This window comes from Abrus precatorius, unplaced genomic scaffold (genome assembly GCF_003935025.1).
Source record: "Abrus precatorius isolate BTA unplaced genomic scaffold, Abrus_2018 Scaffold5, whole genome shotgun sequence".
In the NCBI taxonomy this organism is placed as follows: domain Eukaryota; kingdom Viridiplantae; phylum Streptophyta; class Magnoliopsida; order Fabales; family Fabaceae; genus Abrus; species Abrus precatorius.
In genome coordinates, this window is record NW_020874395.1 from 3,891,261 (window position 1) to 3,912,274 (window position 21,014).

Sequence of the window (21,014 nt, forward strand, 5' to 3'; positions counted from 1 at the left end):
TTAGTGGTCTAACCTTTCATGAACATATCATCACATCATAGTTAGAATAATTCTAAATCATCTTACCTCAAGATGTAAATGCATATAGTTGTTCATTTAATGCTTATTTTATAAAATAGGAGAAGGATTATTAGGAAGATCTGTAGGAGGACATAGCAAAATTCATCAAGTCAATATCAATTTCGTAGTATTTTATAACTATTCTTTCTATTATTTTTTTCTACACCTAAAACCTGATAATATCAACAAAATGAATAAAATGAGATCTCCAGCATACCGTTTTCTGCCTTCTTAAAAGAAGACCAAGTCCTCACAAAAATAGTTGATTGCATCTTAATATCATTAAACTGCTCTTCAGACTGCCTCAACTTTTGCTCAGAATCAAGCAATTTGTCCTGCATTACCATGAAAGCCTCTCCCAAGTGAGTGCAAGAACATACTCTCTCTAACTTCAGCGATCCAAGCTTGAAGACTGTCCAAGAATCTTTCCAACTCTCTTACCTCTGAATCCAACACCCCACATAACAGATCAAATTCGATACCCTTTTCTAAAGAACCAAGCCCCGTGTGATCCTCCTCCAAATCCAAGTACTTAAATTCACTCTCCATAGTTGCAAGATGCATCACAAAAATGCTCAAGTTGGAAACTTTCTCTGAGAAACAAGCCAAACTAAAATCCAGCTTTGTAAGCATTGTACTGCAAACAATGCCTGCATCAATTAAGAAAGTAAATATAGTTTCTTGAAACAAAATATATTCTATACATGTAATCAATTAAGAACAAAACTGACACTAACTTTAATTTCATTGAAGTGATTATAACTTCTTTCAACAAAATTACGTGAGAGTGAATTTTTTATACTTCTATAATATACACTTTCTTGCAGATTTATTATTTATTTATTTAATAACTTCCTCTTTAATTTTAATTTAAAAAACAAATAACAAAAAAATTATTCCAAAGAAATAAATAAAAGAGATATAAGATAAATATAATATTTAAGGATAAAAAATAATTATAAATATATATTCTTATCGATAGGTAATGCTACTTGAAATTTAATTTCTTTTTTCTTAATGACTACTTGAAATTGAAAGATAAGAAAATTGTGAAATCACGGAAAGCCCCTTTGCATGGCCGACACCAGAACCACATGGCCAACCATGCATTGTCCCCTCCTTTTCTCTCCCATGTTCAGTGTTTTGTTTATTATGCAGTTCAAAACATTATCTATGTGGGTCATCATTCTCATGCTACAATATCTCATCTTTCTTACTTAATTTTAATAAATTTTGCAAGTTTTGTTACAGAAATATAATTACATAAACATAATCATGCATGACACATTAAGTGTGAGATCAATTAGAAAACTAATACCTTGTATATTTATCAAACCTTGTATTATTTGCCTTTATACTATACAATGTTCCAAACATGACACAATGAATATCAAATTTATGTAATATGAATAAATAAATGATTTGTCAAAAAAAAATAAAAAATTCCCAACTACACACCTTATGTGACTCTGCCAAGTAGAAGTAAGCATGACTTAGAAAATCTATAGTAGAATCTAAGTGACAAAATCATATCAGCAAGCCATGTAGGGCTGTAAGGCTATGGACAATTGCATTGTGTCACAGAGAGTAGGAAAACAAATTCACAATTTTTATATTTTGACAAATATCCAAATAAAGCATTTCAAATTTTGCTGTCACACAAAATAAATAAATATAAAAAAAAATCCAATTATACCAATGTAAATGACACTCACTTTTACACCATCAATAACTACATAAAATATGAATTTCATTAATCCAATCATTCAATTATAATTATTTATAACCTTGACTATTGGCATTAAAGTTTATCAATCAACAAAAATATATATAATTAAATAGTCTTTATTTTCATATATTTTTTAAAATATAAATTATGTTAATTTTAATGTATATGAAATAAGATATCAAATAATTTTCAATTGATTTAAAATGTTACATACATAATTTATGTTATTAGAACTTGAGATCTAACAATTGATTTGAAGATTAAATTATCCAATAAAAAATTCTTAAACAATGCAAGAATGGGTATAACTTATACTGGCGTAATATATATTTATATCCTTGTTGTCTCCTCTTTGTAGTGTGTTCTCATGGCCACATTCTAGCCATAAACACCTTGGATTTGACAAATTTCTCTAAACCTTATATTGGACTGATCATACAGTGAAGTCTAATACTAGATAAAGGATTTAATCTGCAATTATGCCTAGCACACCACAAGAAATTCTTTAGTCATGGTAATTTCACAAGAACAAGACAAGATAATTCAATATGTTACAAAGAATTCAAATATGCTTACGCATTGCTTAAATCTTGATCATGAATCTGGAAGACCATGCATAAAAATTGCCCTCCCAGAACTGTATTTTCAACACTATTCCTATGGAATCAATTAACGAAAAACTTCTAGTTCTTGTGAAGTAGATAGCACAGGTTGTTGTGATGGCTCTTCTGCTTGCAAGCTTTCATAATACTTGACAAGAACCTTCCATCCACTTGGGCACATAAAACCATCTGGTGGATTCTCCCCAAAGCCCGCATCTAGAAATATAAATCACCAAAGAAAACATAAAAATTTGCAAAGAACAGTTGTCCAATTGTCAAAGGAATTCAGAATTCAACTTGATGATGCATGTTATTCACTTTAGTTATGTCTCCTTTAGGCGTATATATAATCATGTCGTTAGGAACCAATATCTTATTGATATTTTGTATTTAACATACTTTAATCATATATGAATTTGAAATCAAACACAAAATTTGAGTTAAATACAAATGTTGCTGCCTTTCTTTAATTTTTCAAAGTTCCAACTCACTAGCATACACACAAATTACTTTTGTTTAAGTTGCAGCCAGCAAGAGTGTAAGATACAGGAACCAGGATACTTAAATTGTAACCTAATATGATACATTGACTACAAAGCTATTTAATTAAAAACCAAGTATTGTTGACAAATGCCAAATTAAGGTTGATGGAATTGGAATCTGAAACACCTGACTGAATGACAGTGAGTCAAATAATACCTTGGTTCCAGATATAAAAAGGAAATCTTTAGCACGGGTTGGATCAAAAAATGCTATCTTACTTTCCTTAGTGTCATAAGCTGCCACCTGTATTTTAAAAATGCCAAACAAGGCAAAAGATATCATTAGACTTGAGCGTGCTCTAAATAATCATAACATGAAACAGTTCGTCAGCATAATTTTTGGTAGTATATTAAACTTATGAAAGAAATTTTATGTAATAATGAACAAGTAAATTTTGTCATTTCCCTTCTCAAACAATAAGAGACATGGTATGCATCACTAAGCAGTCAATTTGATCGACCAAATATCAACTTCAGTGAAACATTGCTTAAAATATGAAGCAGAGCATAGCGTAGAAGAAGATACTATTAAAAGAACGTATCTCAGAGGAGCAAGAACTAGCCATGGGTAAAAGTAATACTACCTACCCTAAATGGCAAAATGTTAAGCTTCTCCAGACCAGGAGCCATGCTGAGCACCTTTTCCCATGATCAGGGTCATACAAATCCCTTTTCTCAGTTGGGTGGCCCACACCAGCAGGATCGCGACTAACAACAATATAGAAGTTGGCACCTGCGTTTATCCGTGCCTTGGCATGCCACTGTACTTCAGTAGGACCTGCATAATGCATTGGTGATGGAAAAATTGCAACTATGGTAGTCTCAGGATCAACAACTCCATCTTCTAGGACCTAAGAAGAAACAAAGAACATGATAGGATAAAATTCCGTAGATTGTGCGATTACAAACGAATACATTGCTGAAATTGAATGACAGTTCAGTCATTTCCAAGGACATTTCTGTGTGTGTATTGTTATAGCACATGCACATTATTATATTACTCAAAGCCTTATGAGAAGAACAATGGGAATTAATTTGCTATGTTGCTCCATCCTGACATCCAAGGGAACATCATCAGTCTTGGTGAAACCTCCAAGAGGATGAAGCAATAAAATTGGATTTCTGTAGCCCATTTCCAATAAGCGCGTACGAGTATCATTCATTAACAAGGCATGACCATTATGCACAGGTTTCTTAACTGAAATGCAAAAACTGCATCTGCTTCACGTTTGTCAAATTCTTCACAGAGTTGTTTGGGAGAGAGTCTGTAGTTATCAAGACCATCATTATATTTGATAGGTTTTAGAACTTCCAAATCTCCTCCAATAAGCCAATTTCCAGCTGGAGTAATCACTTCCTCAACATATGGCAATCCTGGAGCAGTTGTACCCCAAGTTCTAGCTATTCTTTCTTCCTTGTTATGCTTGTAAATTTCAATACTGCATAAGAGTTGAATGGTTAATGAAAGCCAAGAGATACCATGACAGAAATTTATTTAGATAGCCAGAGCACTTCAATAATCTTATTTTCAAAAGAATGTCCAAAAGACATCAAGACTTTCAGCAACAGCAGAAGCTTATCCTGCTATGTGAGTTTGGATACATGAATTACACATTGCCATTAAGCCCAGTCAACGACTGTAAGGTTTACAGTTAAAGAAAAACAGAAGACTGAAAACTGAAAGGAGGAAACCAACTTCCAAGTAAGAACATGTGAGACATGTGAAAAGACATAATTTAAGATAGGTCAATAGTTTTTTTTCTTAACAATTTTACTTTACTCAGTATTTTACTTAGCCCTCAATCGAGGGTTCTAGCTGTATAAAATCAGTCTTGTACAATCATAACACACAGGTGACAGACAATGCTTATTGCTCAGTTTTATCGAGTATCAGAGCAGCATGCTTGCTTTGCATATTCTCAAAATTATTTATCTAAGCTTAAGTCATTTGCCGGGAATGATTCAACCATGACAAACCCACCAAACACAATGACCCTTCATCACTTTTCAGTCACCTTATTCCCTTAATTCCTCATATAACCCTAGCACTCCTTTGTTTTTTTTACCTGCTCAAAGGAGAAAATATGCCATTTATATGAGAGGGAAACATGAATAAACTGTGTGCCATAAACAAATATGGATTTGTAGATGAGATGCTTAAGGCTTGGTTTATCAGTATCATTCAGAGGAGCACTATGAGCAGCAACTCTCCAGCTCTTTTATTAAGTGCTGGAAAGCCTCAAGCAATGGTAAGACCCTTCAAACTGAAATCCATGTCTCTAAATAATGGATACTAGATAGTGATGTTTCGGATCACATGACAGCTAATAACTTAACTAGTGCCCATTTGAAATCATTCCATAACCATTTGGTTGTAAGTTGTAAGTGAAGATTAAAATCTTCTTTTGGTGTTTCAACTTCCATTCACATGCATTTTTTTTAAGAACCAATCAGCATTCCATATATCTTCCAAATCTTTCACAAACACACCAAACATACTGTTTTGGTCTGCCATACTGTCGGCTAACAAGTGCAAACACAAGAGACAACTCCACAACACAATGCCACTTAAATGCATTTCATCAATATCTTCACATAGAGGACTGGGATGGAAACAATTTCCATTCTTGCTCAGCAAGTTGGGCATTTTGAATCTATGTGTTCCCACTTGAGAGACATATTAACATAAGAAAAATATGTGTAATTTGACTAAGATAGTTCAATAACTTTTGTGACCAAGAAAGTCCAATATGTAATTTTTGTGAATATGTTCCATTGACTAAGCTTTTCACTAGGCCTTGCCTAAGGCTCACTGTTCAATTTTACAATAGATAGTGGAAAAGGAAGAGAGCAGGGGGCGAGGCCACCCTATTCCAGTGGCAGGGCATGCCACAAGCCTCAGCCATGGTTACATTGATAATTAAAATCATCTACCAAAGCTAATTTCTGGCAGCAGAAACCAAACCTAAGTACTCTTAACTACATTGGTACAATAACCAACTGAACCAAGCCCCTTTGCTGGGGGCTTCATAAATTTACTCAAATCAGGATGCCAATGTTAATTTCTCATTAGGGATTCAAATGGCGGTACCATACATCTAGTTTTTGTTCCTTTTTACAATTTTAATCACTAAAATTCATTCAGCAAAATAATTGATCAACCGACAAGAAAACACCAATCAGAAAAGAAAAAAACACTAACCTTCGAAGAATAGCGACACGATCCCCATCAGGGCCAAGCAACCGCACATGTGAAGATGACCCAATTCTCTCTTTAGCCTCATCATCAATGGCCAACAGAATGGGAAGTGACATGTTCGCCACAGAACCATCCATCATCCTAAGGGAATTGAAATGCAAACTCTACAGATACTCATCCTCCCTCATGAACCCCTTCAAGGGACTAGCCCAACCTTCCCCTATCTATAACATGCACCCACTCAAGGACATGCTCAGTGAGGACAATGATTCTACCCCTTTTCTTAAAGAGTATAACCGTTATTTCTCTGAACTTTGTAATTGATTTGTGGTTAGATGTAAAACCTGCATTTAGCAGTGTTATGCATGATTTATGTTTTTCGTTTAGAAAATACGGTAACAATGATTTATTGCTTTTGTAATGCCTTCACTTTATCTATAATTTTTGTACTCTGACGTTTGTGAAAATATAAATTCCTATGGTTATAATTCCTAAAAGAAAAAAATTGAAGTTTTTTTTATTCCTGATTATTATTTTGTTAGCAGCTTTAATTCTGTTGTTAACTTCCTACTGTGTTTTATATTAAATATCAAATAATTTTTTTATTTATTATTTTAGAATATTAAAAAATATTAATTTATTTTTTAATAAATACATTACTTATTATTGATAATTGTTACCAACTAACTATTATAATAATTCTAAAATTATTTTAAAAATAATTTTTATCAATTAACTACTGCAATAACTTTAATACTTTTAATAAAAATATTTTAATAATATAAATTTTTTTATTATAATAATTAATAAAATTAATTATTTTTTAAAGATTTTTAATACTAGCTAACATCTATAATGAGACAAAAAAATGATTCCGGAAGCTGATAAAAGAAAACAAAAATTAGACTCTAAGAAAAATAAATTGCCTCCTTTCTCTATCTTTTTTTTTTTTTGAGGGAATGTTTGTTATAAATTATTTTCTGGTTCTATTGAACACACAGCCCCTCGTTCTTAGCATCGCTCCAACTCTCGAACATACAACCCCTCGTTCTTCTCTCTGCCATTATCTATCACTTCTCAAAGATCAAAGATGTCAATCAGGATAGAACAATCAGAAAACATCACACAACATGGCCCTCTCGCTATCGAGCAACTTCAGGTTCAAAGATCTCTTCTTTTTTATATTCTTACTCACCCCATTTAGTTTTTTTTTTCTTTTATATACCTTTTTCACACGCATTATATTTTAGGATAAAAATTCCCTTTTTGTGTTTTCTGTTGAACCCTAATGCTTAATCACAATGTCAGGAATTGGGTTTAGCCTCCACAGTTGTTCAAAAGCTTAAAGATTCTGGTATTTGCACGGTTGAATCCCTTGTCAACACTCGAAAGAAAGCCCTTTTAAAAATTAAAGGAATCGGAAAAGATGAAGTTGACAAAATTATCAAAGCCTCTCCCAAGTGAGTGCAAGAACATACTCTCTCTAACTTCAGCGATCCAAGCTTCAAGACTGTACAAGAATCTTTCCAACTCTCTTCACTCTCCATAGTTGCAAGATGCATCACAAAAATGCTCAAGTTGCAAACTTTCTCTGAGAAACAAGCCAAACTAAAATCCAGCCTTGTAAGCATTGTACTGCAAACAATGCCCAGATCTCCCACTGCATCAATTAAGAAAGTGAATATAGTTTCTTGAAACAAAATATATTCTATACATGTAATCAATTAAGAACAAAACTGACACTAACTTTAATTTCATTGAAGTGATTATAACTTCTTTCAACAAAATTACGTGAGTGAATTTTTGATACTTCTATAATATACACTTTCTTGCAGATTTATTATTTATTTATTTAATAACTTCCTCTTTAATTTTAATTTAAAAAACAAATAATAAAAAAATTATTCCAAAGAAATAAATAAAAGAGATATAAGATAAATATAATATTTAAGGATAAAAAATAATTATAATTATATATTCTTATCGATAGGTAATGCTACTTGAAATTTAATTTCTTTTTTTTTAATGACTACTTGAAATTAAAAGATAAGAAAATTGTGAAATCACGGAAAGCCCCTTTGCATGGCCGACACCAGAACCACATGGCCAACCATGCATTGTCCTCTCCTTTTCTCTCGCATGTTCACTGTTTTCTTTATTATGCAGTTCAAAACATTATCTATGTGGGTCATCACTCTCATGCTACAATATCTCATTTTTCTTACTTAATTTTAATAAATTTTGTAAGTTTTGTTACAGAAATAATTACATAAACATAATCATGCATGACACATTAAGTGTGAGATCAATTAGAAAACTAATACCTTGTATATTTATCAAACCTTGTATTATTTGCCTTTATACTATACAATGTTCCAAACATGACACAATGAATATCAAATTTATGTAATATGAATAAATAAATGATTTGTCAAAAAAAAAAAAATTCCCAACTATACACCTTATGTGACTCTGCCAAGTAGAAGTAAGCATGACTTAGAAAATCTATAGTAGAATCTAAGTGACAAAATCATATCAGCAAGCCATGTAGGGCTGTAAGGCTATGGAGAATTGCATTGAGTCACAGAGAGTAAGAAAACAAATTCACAATTTTTATATTTTATGACAAATATCCAAATAAAGCATTTAAAATTTTGCTGTCACACAAAATAAACAAATATAAAAAAAATCCAATTATACCAATGTAAATGACACTCACTTTTACACCATCAATAACTACATAAAATATGAATTTCATTAATCCAATCATTCAATTATAATTATTTATAACCTTGACTATTGGCATTAAAGTTTATCAATCAACAAAAATATATATAATTAAATAGTCTTTATTTTCATATATTTTTAAAATATAAATTATGTTAATTTTAATGTATATGAAATAAGATATCAAATAATTTTCAATTGATTTAAAATGTTACATACATAATTTATGTTATTAGAACTTGAGATCTAACAATTGATTTGAAGATTAAATTATCTAATAAAAAATTCTTAAACAATGCAAGAATGGGTATAACTTATACTGGCGTAATATATATTTATATCCTTGTTGTCTCCTCTTTGTAGTGTGTTCTCATGGCCACATTCTAGCCATAAACACCTTGGATTTGACAAATTTCTCTAAACCTTATATTGGACTGATCATACAGTGAAGTCTAATACTAGATAAAGGATTTAATCTGCAATTATGCCTAGCACACCACAAGAAATTCTTTAGTCATGGTAATTTCACAAGAACAAGACAAGATAATTCAATATGTTACAAAGAATTCAAATATGCTTACGCATTGCTTAAATTCTTCAGAACAGCCCTTCTTTTGTGTAACTTTGACGAAACCCATTTTCTCCTTCGTCTCTTTTCCCCCAAATTTTTCATTTTCTCATGGCTTTTCAACACAAAATTGAACCTGGGTCCCCACCAGGATTCACCCATAGAAGAAACTACAAAGAGATGAGCATTTCTGATCGCTGATCAGTGTTATTCACTCTAACATAAGTGACATTTCCCTTTACATCAGACCCATCCAATCCAAACCTGTAGGAAAAAGAAACATAAATATTGAATGGACATACCAACATATCAAAGACACATGCAAGCAAAGTCTTAATATCAAGAATCATTATACCTATCTGCTATCTGTGAGAGTCGTTGAGGCCTAAATGAGCCCCCTGTATCTATGTACATAACTTTCCCCTTAGCACCTCCTTTATCTAGTGGCAACTACAACATCAACAATAAATTGAAACATTAGGCAAAGGTATAACACAGTATGTACGAACCAAAAGCTTCACAAACTCAAATTTCATGCCAAACATGACAAGACGAGTTTGAAACTGAATACACTACAACAACTTATTCAGCATGAATGTATTCTGACTGCCGTAAAGAAACCATTTACCTGGCAAGTCACGCACAAGGTGTGACACAATTGAGTCTTCCCAGTTTCAAATTCACCATGTAACTCAGTGATAGAACCTGTCTCAATTCCACCTGGCATAAACAGCAGTATCAAGTTTAAGACACTTTAACAGTGAATTCCACACAGACATTAAACAAGGTGTTATTGTTTCTGATTCTGACCTTCCAATATATTGTCAAGCTGTCTTGATCTTGTAGTTATATGAATGGTTGCCTTGCAATTGGCCTCGAGTTCATTACCACTGATAAAATCCATCGGCACAAGCTTAGAGGCTGTGAAAAGAAAGCAACATCAGAAGAGCTTCGTAGCAATCAAAAGAAATAGGCAAGGGAAACAAAAGCCAAGGTGAATAATACCTACTTCGATAATCTTGTCAACTGCATCTTTTCTGATTCCTTTAATTTTTAAAAGTCCTTTCTGATTCCTTTAATTTTTAAAACTTCTTTTGTTGACAAGGGATTCAACCGTGCAAATACCATATGGAACAACTGTAGAGGCTTACCCCATTACTGACATTGTGATTAAGCATCAGGTTCAACAGAAAACACAAAAAGGGAATTTTTGCCCTAAAGTATAATGTGTGTGAAAAAGGTATATAAAAGAAAAAAAAGTAAATGGGGTGAATAAGAATATGAGAAAGAAGAGATATTTAAATCTGAAGTTGATCGATAGCAAGAGGGTCATGTTGTGGATTTTCTTATTGTTCCACCTTAGTTGACATCTTCGTTTTTGAAAAGTGATGGATGATGGGAGGGAAGAACGAGGGGTTGTATGTTCAACAGTGGAAGGAATGCACGAGGTTGTATGTTCGAGAGTGGGAGGGATGCGGGGGTTATGTGATCAATAGAAACAAGCTTTAACAGAAAATAATTTATAACAAACATTCCTTAAAAAATAAGAGAGAGAAAAGAGGCAATTTATTTTTCTTAGAGTCTAATTTTTGTTTTCTTTTATCAGCGTCCGGAATCATTTTTTTGTCTCATTATAGATGTTAGCTAGTATTAAAAATCTTTAAAAAATAATTAATTTTATTAATTATTATAATAAAAAAATTTATATTATTAAAATATTTTTATTAAAAGTATTAAAGTTATTGCAGTAGTTAATTGATAAAAATTATTTTTAAAATAATTTTAGAATTATTATAATAGTTAGTTGGTAACAATTATCAATAATAAGTAATGTATTTATTAAAAAATAAATTAATATTTTTTAATATTCTAAAATAATAAATAAAAAAATTATTTGATATTTAATATAAAACACAGTAGGAAGTTAACAACAGAATTAAAGCTGCTAACAAAATAATAATCAGGAATAAAAAAAACTTCAATTTTTTTCTTTTAGGAATTATAACCATAGGAATTTATATTTTCACAAACGTCAGAGTACAAAAATTATAGATAAAGTGAAGGCATTACAAAAGCAATAAATCATTGTTACCGTATTTTCTAAACGAAAAACATAAATCATGCATAACACTGCTAAATGCAGGTTTTACATCTAACCACAAATCAATTACAAAGTTCAGAGAAATAACGGTTATACTCTTTAAGAAAAGGGGTAGAATCATTGTCCTCACTGAGCATGTCCTTGAGTGGGTGCATGTTATAGATAGGGGAAGGTTGGGCTAGTCCCTTGAAGGGGTTCATGAGGGAGGATGAGTATCTGTAGAGTTTGCATTTCAATTCCCTTAGGATGATGGATGGTTCTGTGGCGAACATGTCACTTCCCATTCTGTTGGCCATTGATGATGAGGCTAAAGAGAGAATTGGGTCATCTTCACATGTGCGGTTGCTTGGCCCTGATGGGGATCGTGTCGCTATTCTTCGAAGGTTAGTGTTTTTTTCTTTTCTGATTGGTGTTTTCTTGTCGGTTGATCAATTATTTTGCTGAATGAATTTTAGTGATTAAAATTGTAAAAAGGAACAAAAACTAGATGTATGGTACCGCCATTTGAATCCCTAATGAGAAATTAACATTGGCATCCTGATTTGAGTAAATTTATGAAGCCCCCAGCAAAGGGGCTTGGTTCAGTTGGTTATTGTACCAATGTAGTTAAGAGTACTTAGGTTTGGTTTCTGCTGCCAGAAATTAGCTTTGGTAGATGATTTTAATTATCAATGTAACCATGGCTGAGGCTTGTGGCATGCCCTGCCACTGGAATAGGGTGGCCTCGCCCCCTGCTCTCTTCCTTTTCCACTATCTATTGTAAAATTGAACAGTGAGCCTTAGGCAAGGCCTAGTGAAAAGCTTAGTCAATGGAACATATTCACAAAAATTACATATTGGACTTTCTTGGTCACAAAAGTTATTGAACTATCTTAGTCAAATTACACATATTTTTCTTATGTTAATATGTCTCTCAAGTGGGAACACATAGATTCAAAATGCCCAACTTGCTGAGCAAGAATGGAAATTGTTTCCATCCCAGTCCTCTATGTGAAGATATTGATGAAATGCATTTAAGTGGCATTGTGTTGTGGAGTTGTCTCTTGTGTTTGCACTTGTTAGCCGACAGTATGGCAGACCAAAACAGTATGTTTGGTGTGTTTGTGAAAGATTTGGAAGATATATGGAATGCTGATTGGTTCTTAAAAAAAATGCATGTGAATGGAAGTTGAAACACCAAAAGAAGATTTTAATCTTCACTTACAACTTACAACCAAATGGTTATGGAATGATTTCAAATGGGCACTAGTTAAGTTATTAGCTGTCATGTGATCCGAAACATCACTATCTAGTATCCATTATTTAGAGACATGGATTTCAGTTTGAAGGGTCTTACCATTGCTTGAGGCTTTCCAGCACTTAATAAAAGAGCTGGAGAGTTGCTGCTCATAGTGCTCCTCTGAATGATACTGATAAACCAAGCCTTAAGCATCTCATCTACAAATCCATATTTGTTTATGGCACACAGTTTATTCATGTTTCCCTCTCATATAAATGGCATATTTTCTCCTTTGAGCAGGTAAAAAAAACAAAGGAGTGCTAGGGTTATATGAGGAATTAAGGGAATAAGGTGACTGAAAAGTGATGAAGGGTCATTGTGTTTGGTGGGTTTGTCATGGTTGAATCATTCCCGGCAAATGACTTAAGCTTAGATAAATAATTTTGAGAATATGCAAAGCAAGCATGCTGCTCTGATACTCGATAAAACTGAGCAATAAGCATTGTCTGTCACCTGTGTGTTATGATTGTACAAGACTGATTTTATACAGCTAGAACCCTCGATTGAGGGCTAAGTAAAATACTGAGTAAAGTAAAATTGTTAAGAAAAAAAACTATTGACCTATCTTAAATTATGTCTTTTCACATGTCTCACATGTTCTTACTTGGAAGTTGGTTTCCTCCTTTCAGTTTTCAGTCTTCTGTTTTTCTTTAACTGTAAACCTTACAGTCGTTGACTGGGCTTAATGGCAATGTGTAATTCATGTATCCAAACTCACATAGCAGGATAAGCTTCTGCTGTTGCTGAAAGTCTTAATGTCTTTTGGACATTCTTTTGAAAATAAGATTATTGAAGTGCTCTGGCTATCTAAATAAATTTCTGTCATGGTATCTCTTGGCTTTCATTAACCATTCAACTCTTATGCAGTATTGAAATTTACAAGCATAACAAGGAAGAAAGAATAGCTAGAACTTGGGGTACAACTGCTCCAGGATTGCCATATGTTGAGGAAGTGATTACTCCAGCTGGAAATTGGCTTATTGGAGGAGATTTGGAAGTTCTAAAACCTATCAAATATAATGATGGTCTTGATAACTACAGACTCTCTCCCAAACAACTCTGTGAAGAATTTGACAAACGTGAAGCAGATGCAGTTTTTGCATTTCAGTTAAGAAACCTGTGCATAATGGTCATGCCTTGTTAATGAATGATACTCGTACGCGCTTATTGGAAATGGGCTACAGAAATCCAATTTTATTGCTTCATCCTCTTGGAGGTTTCACCAAGACTGATGATGTTCCCTTGGATGTCAGGATGGAGCAACATAGCAAATTAATTCCCATTGTTCTTCTCATAAGGCTTTGAGTAATATAATAATGTGCATGTGCTATAACAATACACACACAGAAATGTCCTTGGAAATGACTGAACTGTCATTCAATTTCAGCAATGTATTCGTTTGTAATCGCACAATCTACGGAATTTTATCCTATCATGTTCTTTGTTTCTTCTTAGGTCCTAGAAGATGGAGTTGTTGATCCTGAGACTACCATAGTTGCAATTTTTCCATCACCAATGCATTATGCAGGTCCTACTGAAGTACAGTGGCATGCCAAGGCACGGATAAACGCAGGTGCCAACTTCTATATTGTTGTTAGTCGCGATCCTGCTGGTGTGGGCCACCCAACTGAGAAAAGGGATTTGTATGACCCTGATCATGGGAAAAGGTGCTCAGCATGGCTCCTGGTCTGGAGAAGCTTAACATTTTGCCATTTAGGGTAGGTAGTATTACTTTTACCCATGGCTAGTTCTTGCTCCTCTGAGATACGTTCTTTTAATAGTATCTTCTTCTACGCTATGCTCTGCTTCATATTTTAAGCAATGTTTCACTGAAGTTGATATTTGGTCGATCAAATTGACTGCTTAGTGATGCATACCATGTCTCTTATTGTTTGAGAAGGGAAATGACAAAATTTACTTGTTCATTATTACATAAAATTTCTTTCATAAGTTTAATATACTACCAAAAATTATGCTGACGAACTGTTTCATGTTATGATTATTTAGAGCACGCTCAAGTCTAATGATATCTTTTGCCTTGTTTGGCATTTTTAAAATACAGGTGGCAGCTTATGACACTAAGGAAAGTAAGATAGCATTTTTTGATCCAACCCGTGCTAAAGATTTCCTTTTTATATCTGGAACCAAGGTATTATTTGACTCACTGTCATTCAGTCAGGTGTTTCAGATTCCAATTCCATCAACCTTAATTTGGCATTTGTCAACAATACTTGGTTTTTAATTAAATAGCTTTGTAGTCAATGTATCATATTAGGTTACAATTTAAGTATCCTGGTTCCTGTATCTTACACTCTTGCTGGCTGCAACTTAAACAAAAGTAATTTGTGTGTATGCTAGTGAGTTGGAACTTTGAAAAATTAAAGAAAGGCAGCAACATTTGTATTTAACTCAAATTTTGTGTTTGATTTCAAATTCATATATGATTAAAGTATGTTAAATACAAAATATCAATAAGATATTGGTTCCTAACGACATGATTATATATACGCCTAAAGGAGACATAACTAAAGTGAATAACATGCATCATCAAGTTGAATTCTGAATTCCTTTGACAATTGGACAACTGTTCTTTGCAAATTTTTATGTTTTCTTTGGTGATTTATATTTCTAGATGCGGGCTTTGGGGAGAATCCACCAGATGGTTTTATGTGCCCAAGTGGATGGAAGGTTCTTGTCAAGTATTATGAAAGCTTGCAAGCAGAAGAGCCATCACAACAACCTGTGCTATCTACTTCACAAGAACTAGAAGTTTTTCGTTAATTGATTCCATAGGAATAGTGTTGAAAATACAGTTCTGGGAGGGCAATTTTTATGCATGGTCTTCCAGATTCATGATCAAGATTTAAGCAATGCGTAAGCATATTTGAATTCTTTGTAACATATTGAATTATCTTGTCTTGTTCTTGTGAAATTACCATGACTAAAGAATTTCTTGTGGTGTGCTAGGCATAATTGCAGATTAAATCCTTTATCTAGTATTAGACTTCACTGTATGATCAGTCCAATATAAGGTTTAGAGAAATTTGTCAAATCCAAGGTGTTTATGGCTAGAATGTGGCCATGAGAACACACTACAAAGAGGAGACAACAAGGATATAAATATATATTACGCCAGTATAAGTTATACCCATTCTTGCATTGTTTAAGAATTTTTTATTGGATAATTTAATCTTCAAATCAATTGTTAGATCTCAAGTTCTAATAACATAAATTATGTATGTAACATTTTAAATCAATTGAAAATTATTTGATATCTTATTTCATATACATTAAAATTAACATAATTTATATTTTAAAAAATATATGAAAATAAAGACTATTTAATTATATATATTTTTGTTGATTGATAAACTTTAATGCCAATAGTCAAGGTTATAAATAATTATAATTGAATGATTGGATTAATGAAATTCATATTTTATGTAGTTATTGATGGTGTAAAAGTGAGTGTCATTTACATTGGTATAATTGGATTTTTTTTTATATTTATTTATTTTGTGTGACAGCAAAATTTGAAATGCTTTATTTGGATATTTGTCAAAATATAAAAATTGTGAATTTGTTTTCCTACTCTCTGTGACACAATGCAATTGTCCATAGCCTTACAGCCCTACATGGCTTGCTGATATGATTTTGTCACTTAGATTCTACTATAGATTTTCTAAGTCATGCTTACTTCTACTTGGCAGAGTCACATAAGGTGTGTAGTTGGGAATTTTTTATTTTTTTTTGACAAATCATTTATTTATTCATATTACATAAATTTGATATTCATTGTGTCATGTTTGGAACATTGTATAGTATAAAGGCAAATAATACAAGGTTTGATAAATATACAAGGTATTAGTTTTCTAATTGATCTCACACTTAATGTGTCATGCATGATTATGTTTATGTAATTATATTTCTGTAACAAAACTTGCAAAATTTATTAAAATTAAGTAAGAAAGATGAGATATTGTAGCATGAGAATGATGACCCACATAGATAATGTTTTGAACTGCATAATAAACAAAACACTGAACATGGGAGAGAAAAGGAGGGGACAATGCATGGTTGGCCATGTGGTTCTGGTGTCGGCCATGCAAAGGGGCTTTCCGTGATTTCACAATTTTCTTATCTTTCAATTTCAAGTAGTCATTAAGAAAAAAGAAATTAAATTTCAAGTAGCATTACCTATCGATAAGAATATATATTTATAATTATTTTTTATCCTTAAATATTATATTTATCTTATATCTCTTTTATTTATTTCTTTGGAATAATTTTTTTGTTATTTGTTTTTTAAATTAAAATTAAAGAGGAAGTTATTAAATAAATAAATAATAAATCTGCAAGAAAGTGTATATTATAGAAGTATAAAAAATTCACTCTCACGTAATTTTGTTGAAAGAAGTTATAATCACTTCAATGAAATTAAAGTTAGTGTCAGTTTTGTTCTTAATTGATTACATGTATAGAATATATTTTGTTTCAAGAAACTATATTTACTTTCTTAATTGATGCAGGCATTGTTTGCAGTACAATGCTTACAAAGCTGGATTTTAGTTTGGCTTGTTTCTCAGAGAAAGTTTCCAACTTGAGCATTTTTGTGATGCATCTTGCAACTATGGAGAGTGAATTTAAGTACTTGGATTTGGAGGAGGATCACACGGGGCTTGGTTCTTTAGAAAAGGGTATCGAATTTGATCTGTTATGTGGGGTGTTGGATTCAGAGGTAAGAGAGTTGGAAAGATTCTTGGACAGTCTTCAAGCTTGGATCGCTGAAGTTAGAGAGAGTATGTTCTTGCACTCACTTGGGAGAGGCTTTCATGGTAATGCAGGACAAATTGCTTGATTCTGAACAAAAGTTGAGGCAGTCTGAAGAGCAGTTTAATGATATTAAGATGCAATCAACTATTTTTGTGAGGACTTGGTCTTCTTTTAAGAAGGCAGAAAACGGTATGCCAAGTCCACGAGACCGAAAAGAGTTCTCAGATCTTTCAAAATTGGTCGAAAAGTAGAAACTAGATAAGAAATCATTCTAAGTTCACGAGATTAATTGAGCTCTCAAACCTCTCCAAAATTGGTTGAAAGTAGAAACTGAAAGAAAAATTATTCTAAGTCCATGAGACTGAATAAGTTCTCAAATTTCTCCTAAAATTGATCGAATGTAGAAATTGAGGGAGAAATTATTTCAAGTTTATAGTCATGATAAGACTCAAAAGTCATTACAAGACTCAGAAGCAGTTATTAACAGTTACCAGCAGTTATCACTAGACAAAAGTTCAACAACACAAAGAAGGAGCGTGGGAGATAGTGGTTATGAAAAAAGTACGATCAGGCCAATCGTGGGTAATGGACAGCAGTTGAAGGCGGTTACTAAGAAGTGCCCGCGAAAGAAGGAAGATTGGTGGTGGTTCCTCCGCCTATAAATACCAAAAAACTTGACACCATTAAGGATGATTTTTTGTTTCCAGATATTGCACCTAAAATTCTCTGCAAGCTGAAACCTGCACGTGCCAGACACCAGCTACCCATGGACGTACGGTGGTTGTTGTTTACTGTTTGTTAGAAGTCGTACGTTTACAATCCTGCACATTTACTTTATGCATTTAATTTCTATTTTACTTTATGTTCCTTCAATTTAGTTTTTGTTTAGTACTCTTTGTAAAAACTTCTACTTTGAATCTGGTTTTACATTGTCGTTGTTTATTATTCCTGTTTGCGATTTACTTTACAATGTCCATTTAACCATAAACACACTTAAAAGAACTCAAAAAGGACCTAAATCCAGTCCCCAGATTGATCTTGGATTATTTGTTTACAAACTTGCAAATTTTCATCGTAAACAATGTTATAACAAAAATGTCTAGAAAACTCGTCTTCTTTATTTTCGTTAGCTCCACTCTTGAAGACTAAAACCATAACCATATCCACCAGTGGCAAACTCCATTAGTAATACCTATTTTGCTACCATGTACGACACCAACTCACCTCCTAGAAGAACTTGAAGTCATGAGTCAATGGTTATAATTTTCTGAAGGAACTATGATGCATTCAAAGAGGAAACATAGGAAGTCTTGAGATGGAACCAATAGGACGATCTTTGAACTAGGAATCAACAGTGTCCTCGATAAGAAGTGGGCACAAGACTTGAATGACATGAAATCTTATGATATGCAACAAGTGTGTTTATGAAATGAATTTCACATAAATGTTTATCATATGCAACAAACATGATGTATGAAGCTAGAACTATGGGTGGTCAAGATTATCCAAGTACTATGAAAGGCAATCCTATTTGAATTAATTGATGCATGATGATGTCAATGGTGCAAGATGTCAAGATGATGCAAAATATAAAATGAATATTAACAAATTATTTTTATTTTGAAATAGTTTGAAACCTATCATCTTTACAAAGTCATGCACTCTATGAATCAAATATGAGTAAGAACTCGTTATTTCTTCGCTTGACTTGTGACTAAATGCTTGACCAGTATCTGAATGTTTTGGCATATTGTATCAATGAACTTACATTGACTCTCAAGACAAATCAAAATAATTGCAATATTCTTTTTTGTGGACATATGTTGCTTTTCAATATATATTTGCCAAAATGCAAGATGAATTAATGGTAGAACAAATAAAATCAACAATTTATTTAAAAAAGAGATAAAACACATTGCAAAGAGGATAATGTATGGTGGGTGAGAATGAAATGTATATAGTTTGTAGTAGATGGATTATAACATAAATGATTAGAATGACACTAGAGTAGTATTTTTTTTTTTTAATGAACAATGCTAGTAACACATGTCGGTAACCTTGACCACTCATTAACAAACTTTAGAGTTAGTTTACCAAGCTTGAAGTTTTAAATACATCAATTGTTCCATTTTGAATTCTTGCATATATTGATTGTCTCAGTAAATTATTATGTTTTATCTATATGTATTTATAATAAATATTGATATTATTATTATTATTATTTAAAAATAAGTAAAAGTTATTGCACCATACATAGTTTTAAGAAACCAATGTTCTTTATGTGTAAGAATTTAATATACACGTCTAACATTAAATGCACATAAAGAAATTTTTTATTTTAACAAAATTAAATTAAATGTTTACTATTAAATGTAAAATTATTATTAAATTTTATATTATAATTTTATTTGATTTTTTATATCTTATATTTTTTAATTTCCTTTACTATAATGACATGCTACTTTTTATATTTATATTTTTTTAGCTTTAAATTTATTGCATTACTTATGTTATATTAAATTTTTATTTATTTCATACTACGGCAATAGTAATAATGAGACCATCATTATTTAGAATGAATAATTAAAATTTTTATTAATTTTATACTGAAAAGGTTGAAAAAAAATATAAAAATAAAAAGTGTGATAAATTTTGTTCGGAAAACATTTTATATGAAGTTGAGATCTCACGTAAATGTTTTTAAAAATAAAAAATAAATGTATATATAAAAGATAAAGAAACATATATAGATGATTATATAGACGAGTTTTGCTATATTGTTTTACATATTTTTGTAACAATCTTCTTTTTATTTATTGTCTTGAAAACATGAAAAATACTTTTTATTCTCTATAAAATTTTTGCATATAATATTTAATAATATTTTAGAAATAAATAAATGAATAAAATTTTTAATTCTAATTAAAATTGTTGTGCTTAAAATTAATTAATATTTTTTAAAATTTAATTCTTAACAAATTAAGCAAGTAAAATATTTTGAAAAACATATTTTAGGCATGAGAACTTTTATAAAGATTAAAAATTTATTTAAGTCTTCACTTAAATTTTTTTTAAGTAATGTGTGATGAATAAGTTTTATTTGAGAATTAATTTGTGAAAGAAAAAAAGGAAAAAAAAAGAAGATTTATGTGATGATAATTTTTTTTGAAAGTTTTTAGAGAATAAAAAAAATTTATAAAATTTTCATAATATTCTTAAATTTAAAGAATTTTTTATTAATTTTCTCTTTCTTATATCCTTTAAAAATATATTTTTTTCTCTTGACAAAATTATTCTTTTTGTTCCTTAACTTTCAGGTAACATTCACTTTCGTCTTTTAACTTTTTTTTTAATTCAGTTTAGTTCTCTTACTTTTAAAAAAGTTTCAAACAAGTCTTTTTCCATTACAGACACTAACTTCTTTAGAAAGTTTT

At 31.6% G+C, this 21,014-nt stretch overlaps 1 protein-coding gene and 2 pseudogenes across 1 annotated transcript; 1 reads left to right on the top strand and 2 right to left on the bottom strand.

Moving 5' to 3' along the window:
• Window positions 1-2,458: 2,458 nt before the first annotated feature.
• Window positions 2,459-7,196, bottom strand: LOC113867710 (annotated as a pseudogene).
• Window positions 7,197-9,597: 2,401 nt separating this feature from the next.
• LOC113867711 (DNA repair protein RAD51 homolog 1-like) lies at window positions 9,598-10,583 on the bottom strand. Its single transcript, XM_027503146.1, has 6 exons — window positions 10,579-10,583; window positions 10,433-10,500; window positions 10,238-10,348; window positions 10,056-10,147; window positions 9,783-9,877; window positions 9,598-9,691 (listed from the first exon to the last, which is right to left on the bottom strand). The coding sequence occupies exons 1-6, from the start codon at window positions 10,581-10,583 to the stop codon at window positions 9,598-9,600; spliced, it is 465 nt and encodes a 154-aa protein (XP_027358947.1).
• Window positions 10,584-11,711: 1,128 nt separating this feature from the next.
• LOC113867713 lies at window positions 11,712-15,588 on the top strand (annotated as a pseudogene).
• Window positions 15,589-21,014: the final 5,426 nt, after the last annotated feature.

Coding starts and splice junctions, on each gene's coding strand:
- LOC113867711 (XM_027503146.1), bottom strand. Junction 10,148..10,237: donor GCTTGACAATATATTGGAAG/GTCAGAATCAGA, acceptor TGTTTATGCCAG/GTGGAATTGAGACAGGTTCT. Junction 9,692..9,782: donor CTCTCACAGATAGCAGATAG/GTATAATGATTC, acceptor TTTTTCCTACAG/GTTTGGATTGGATGGGTCTG.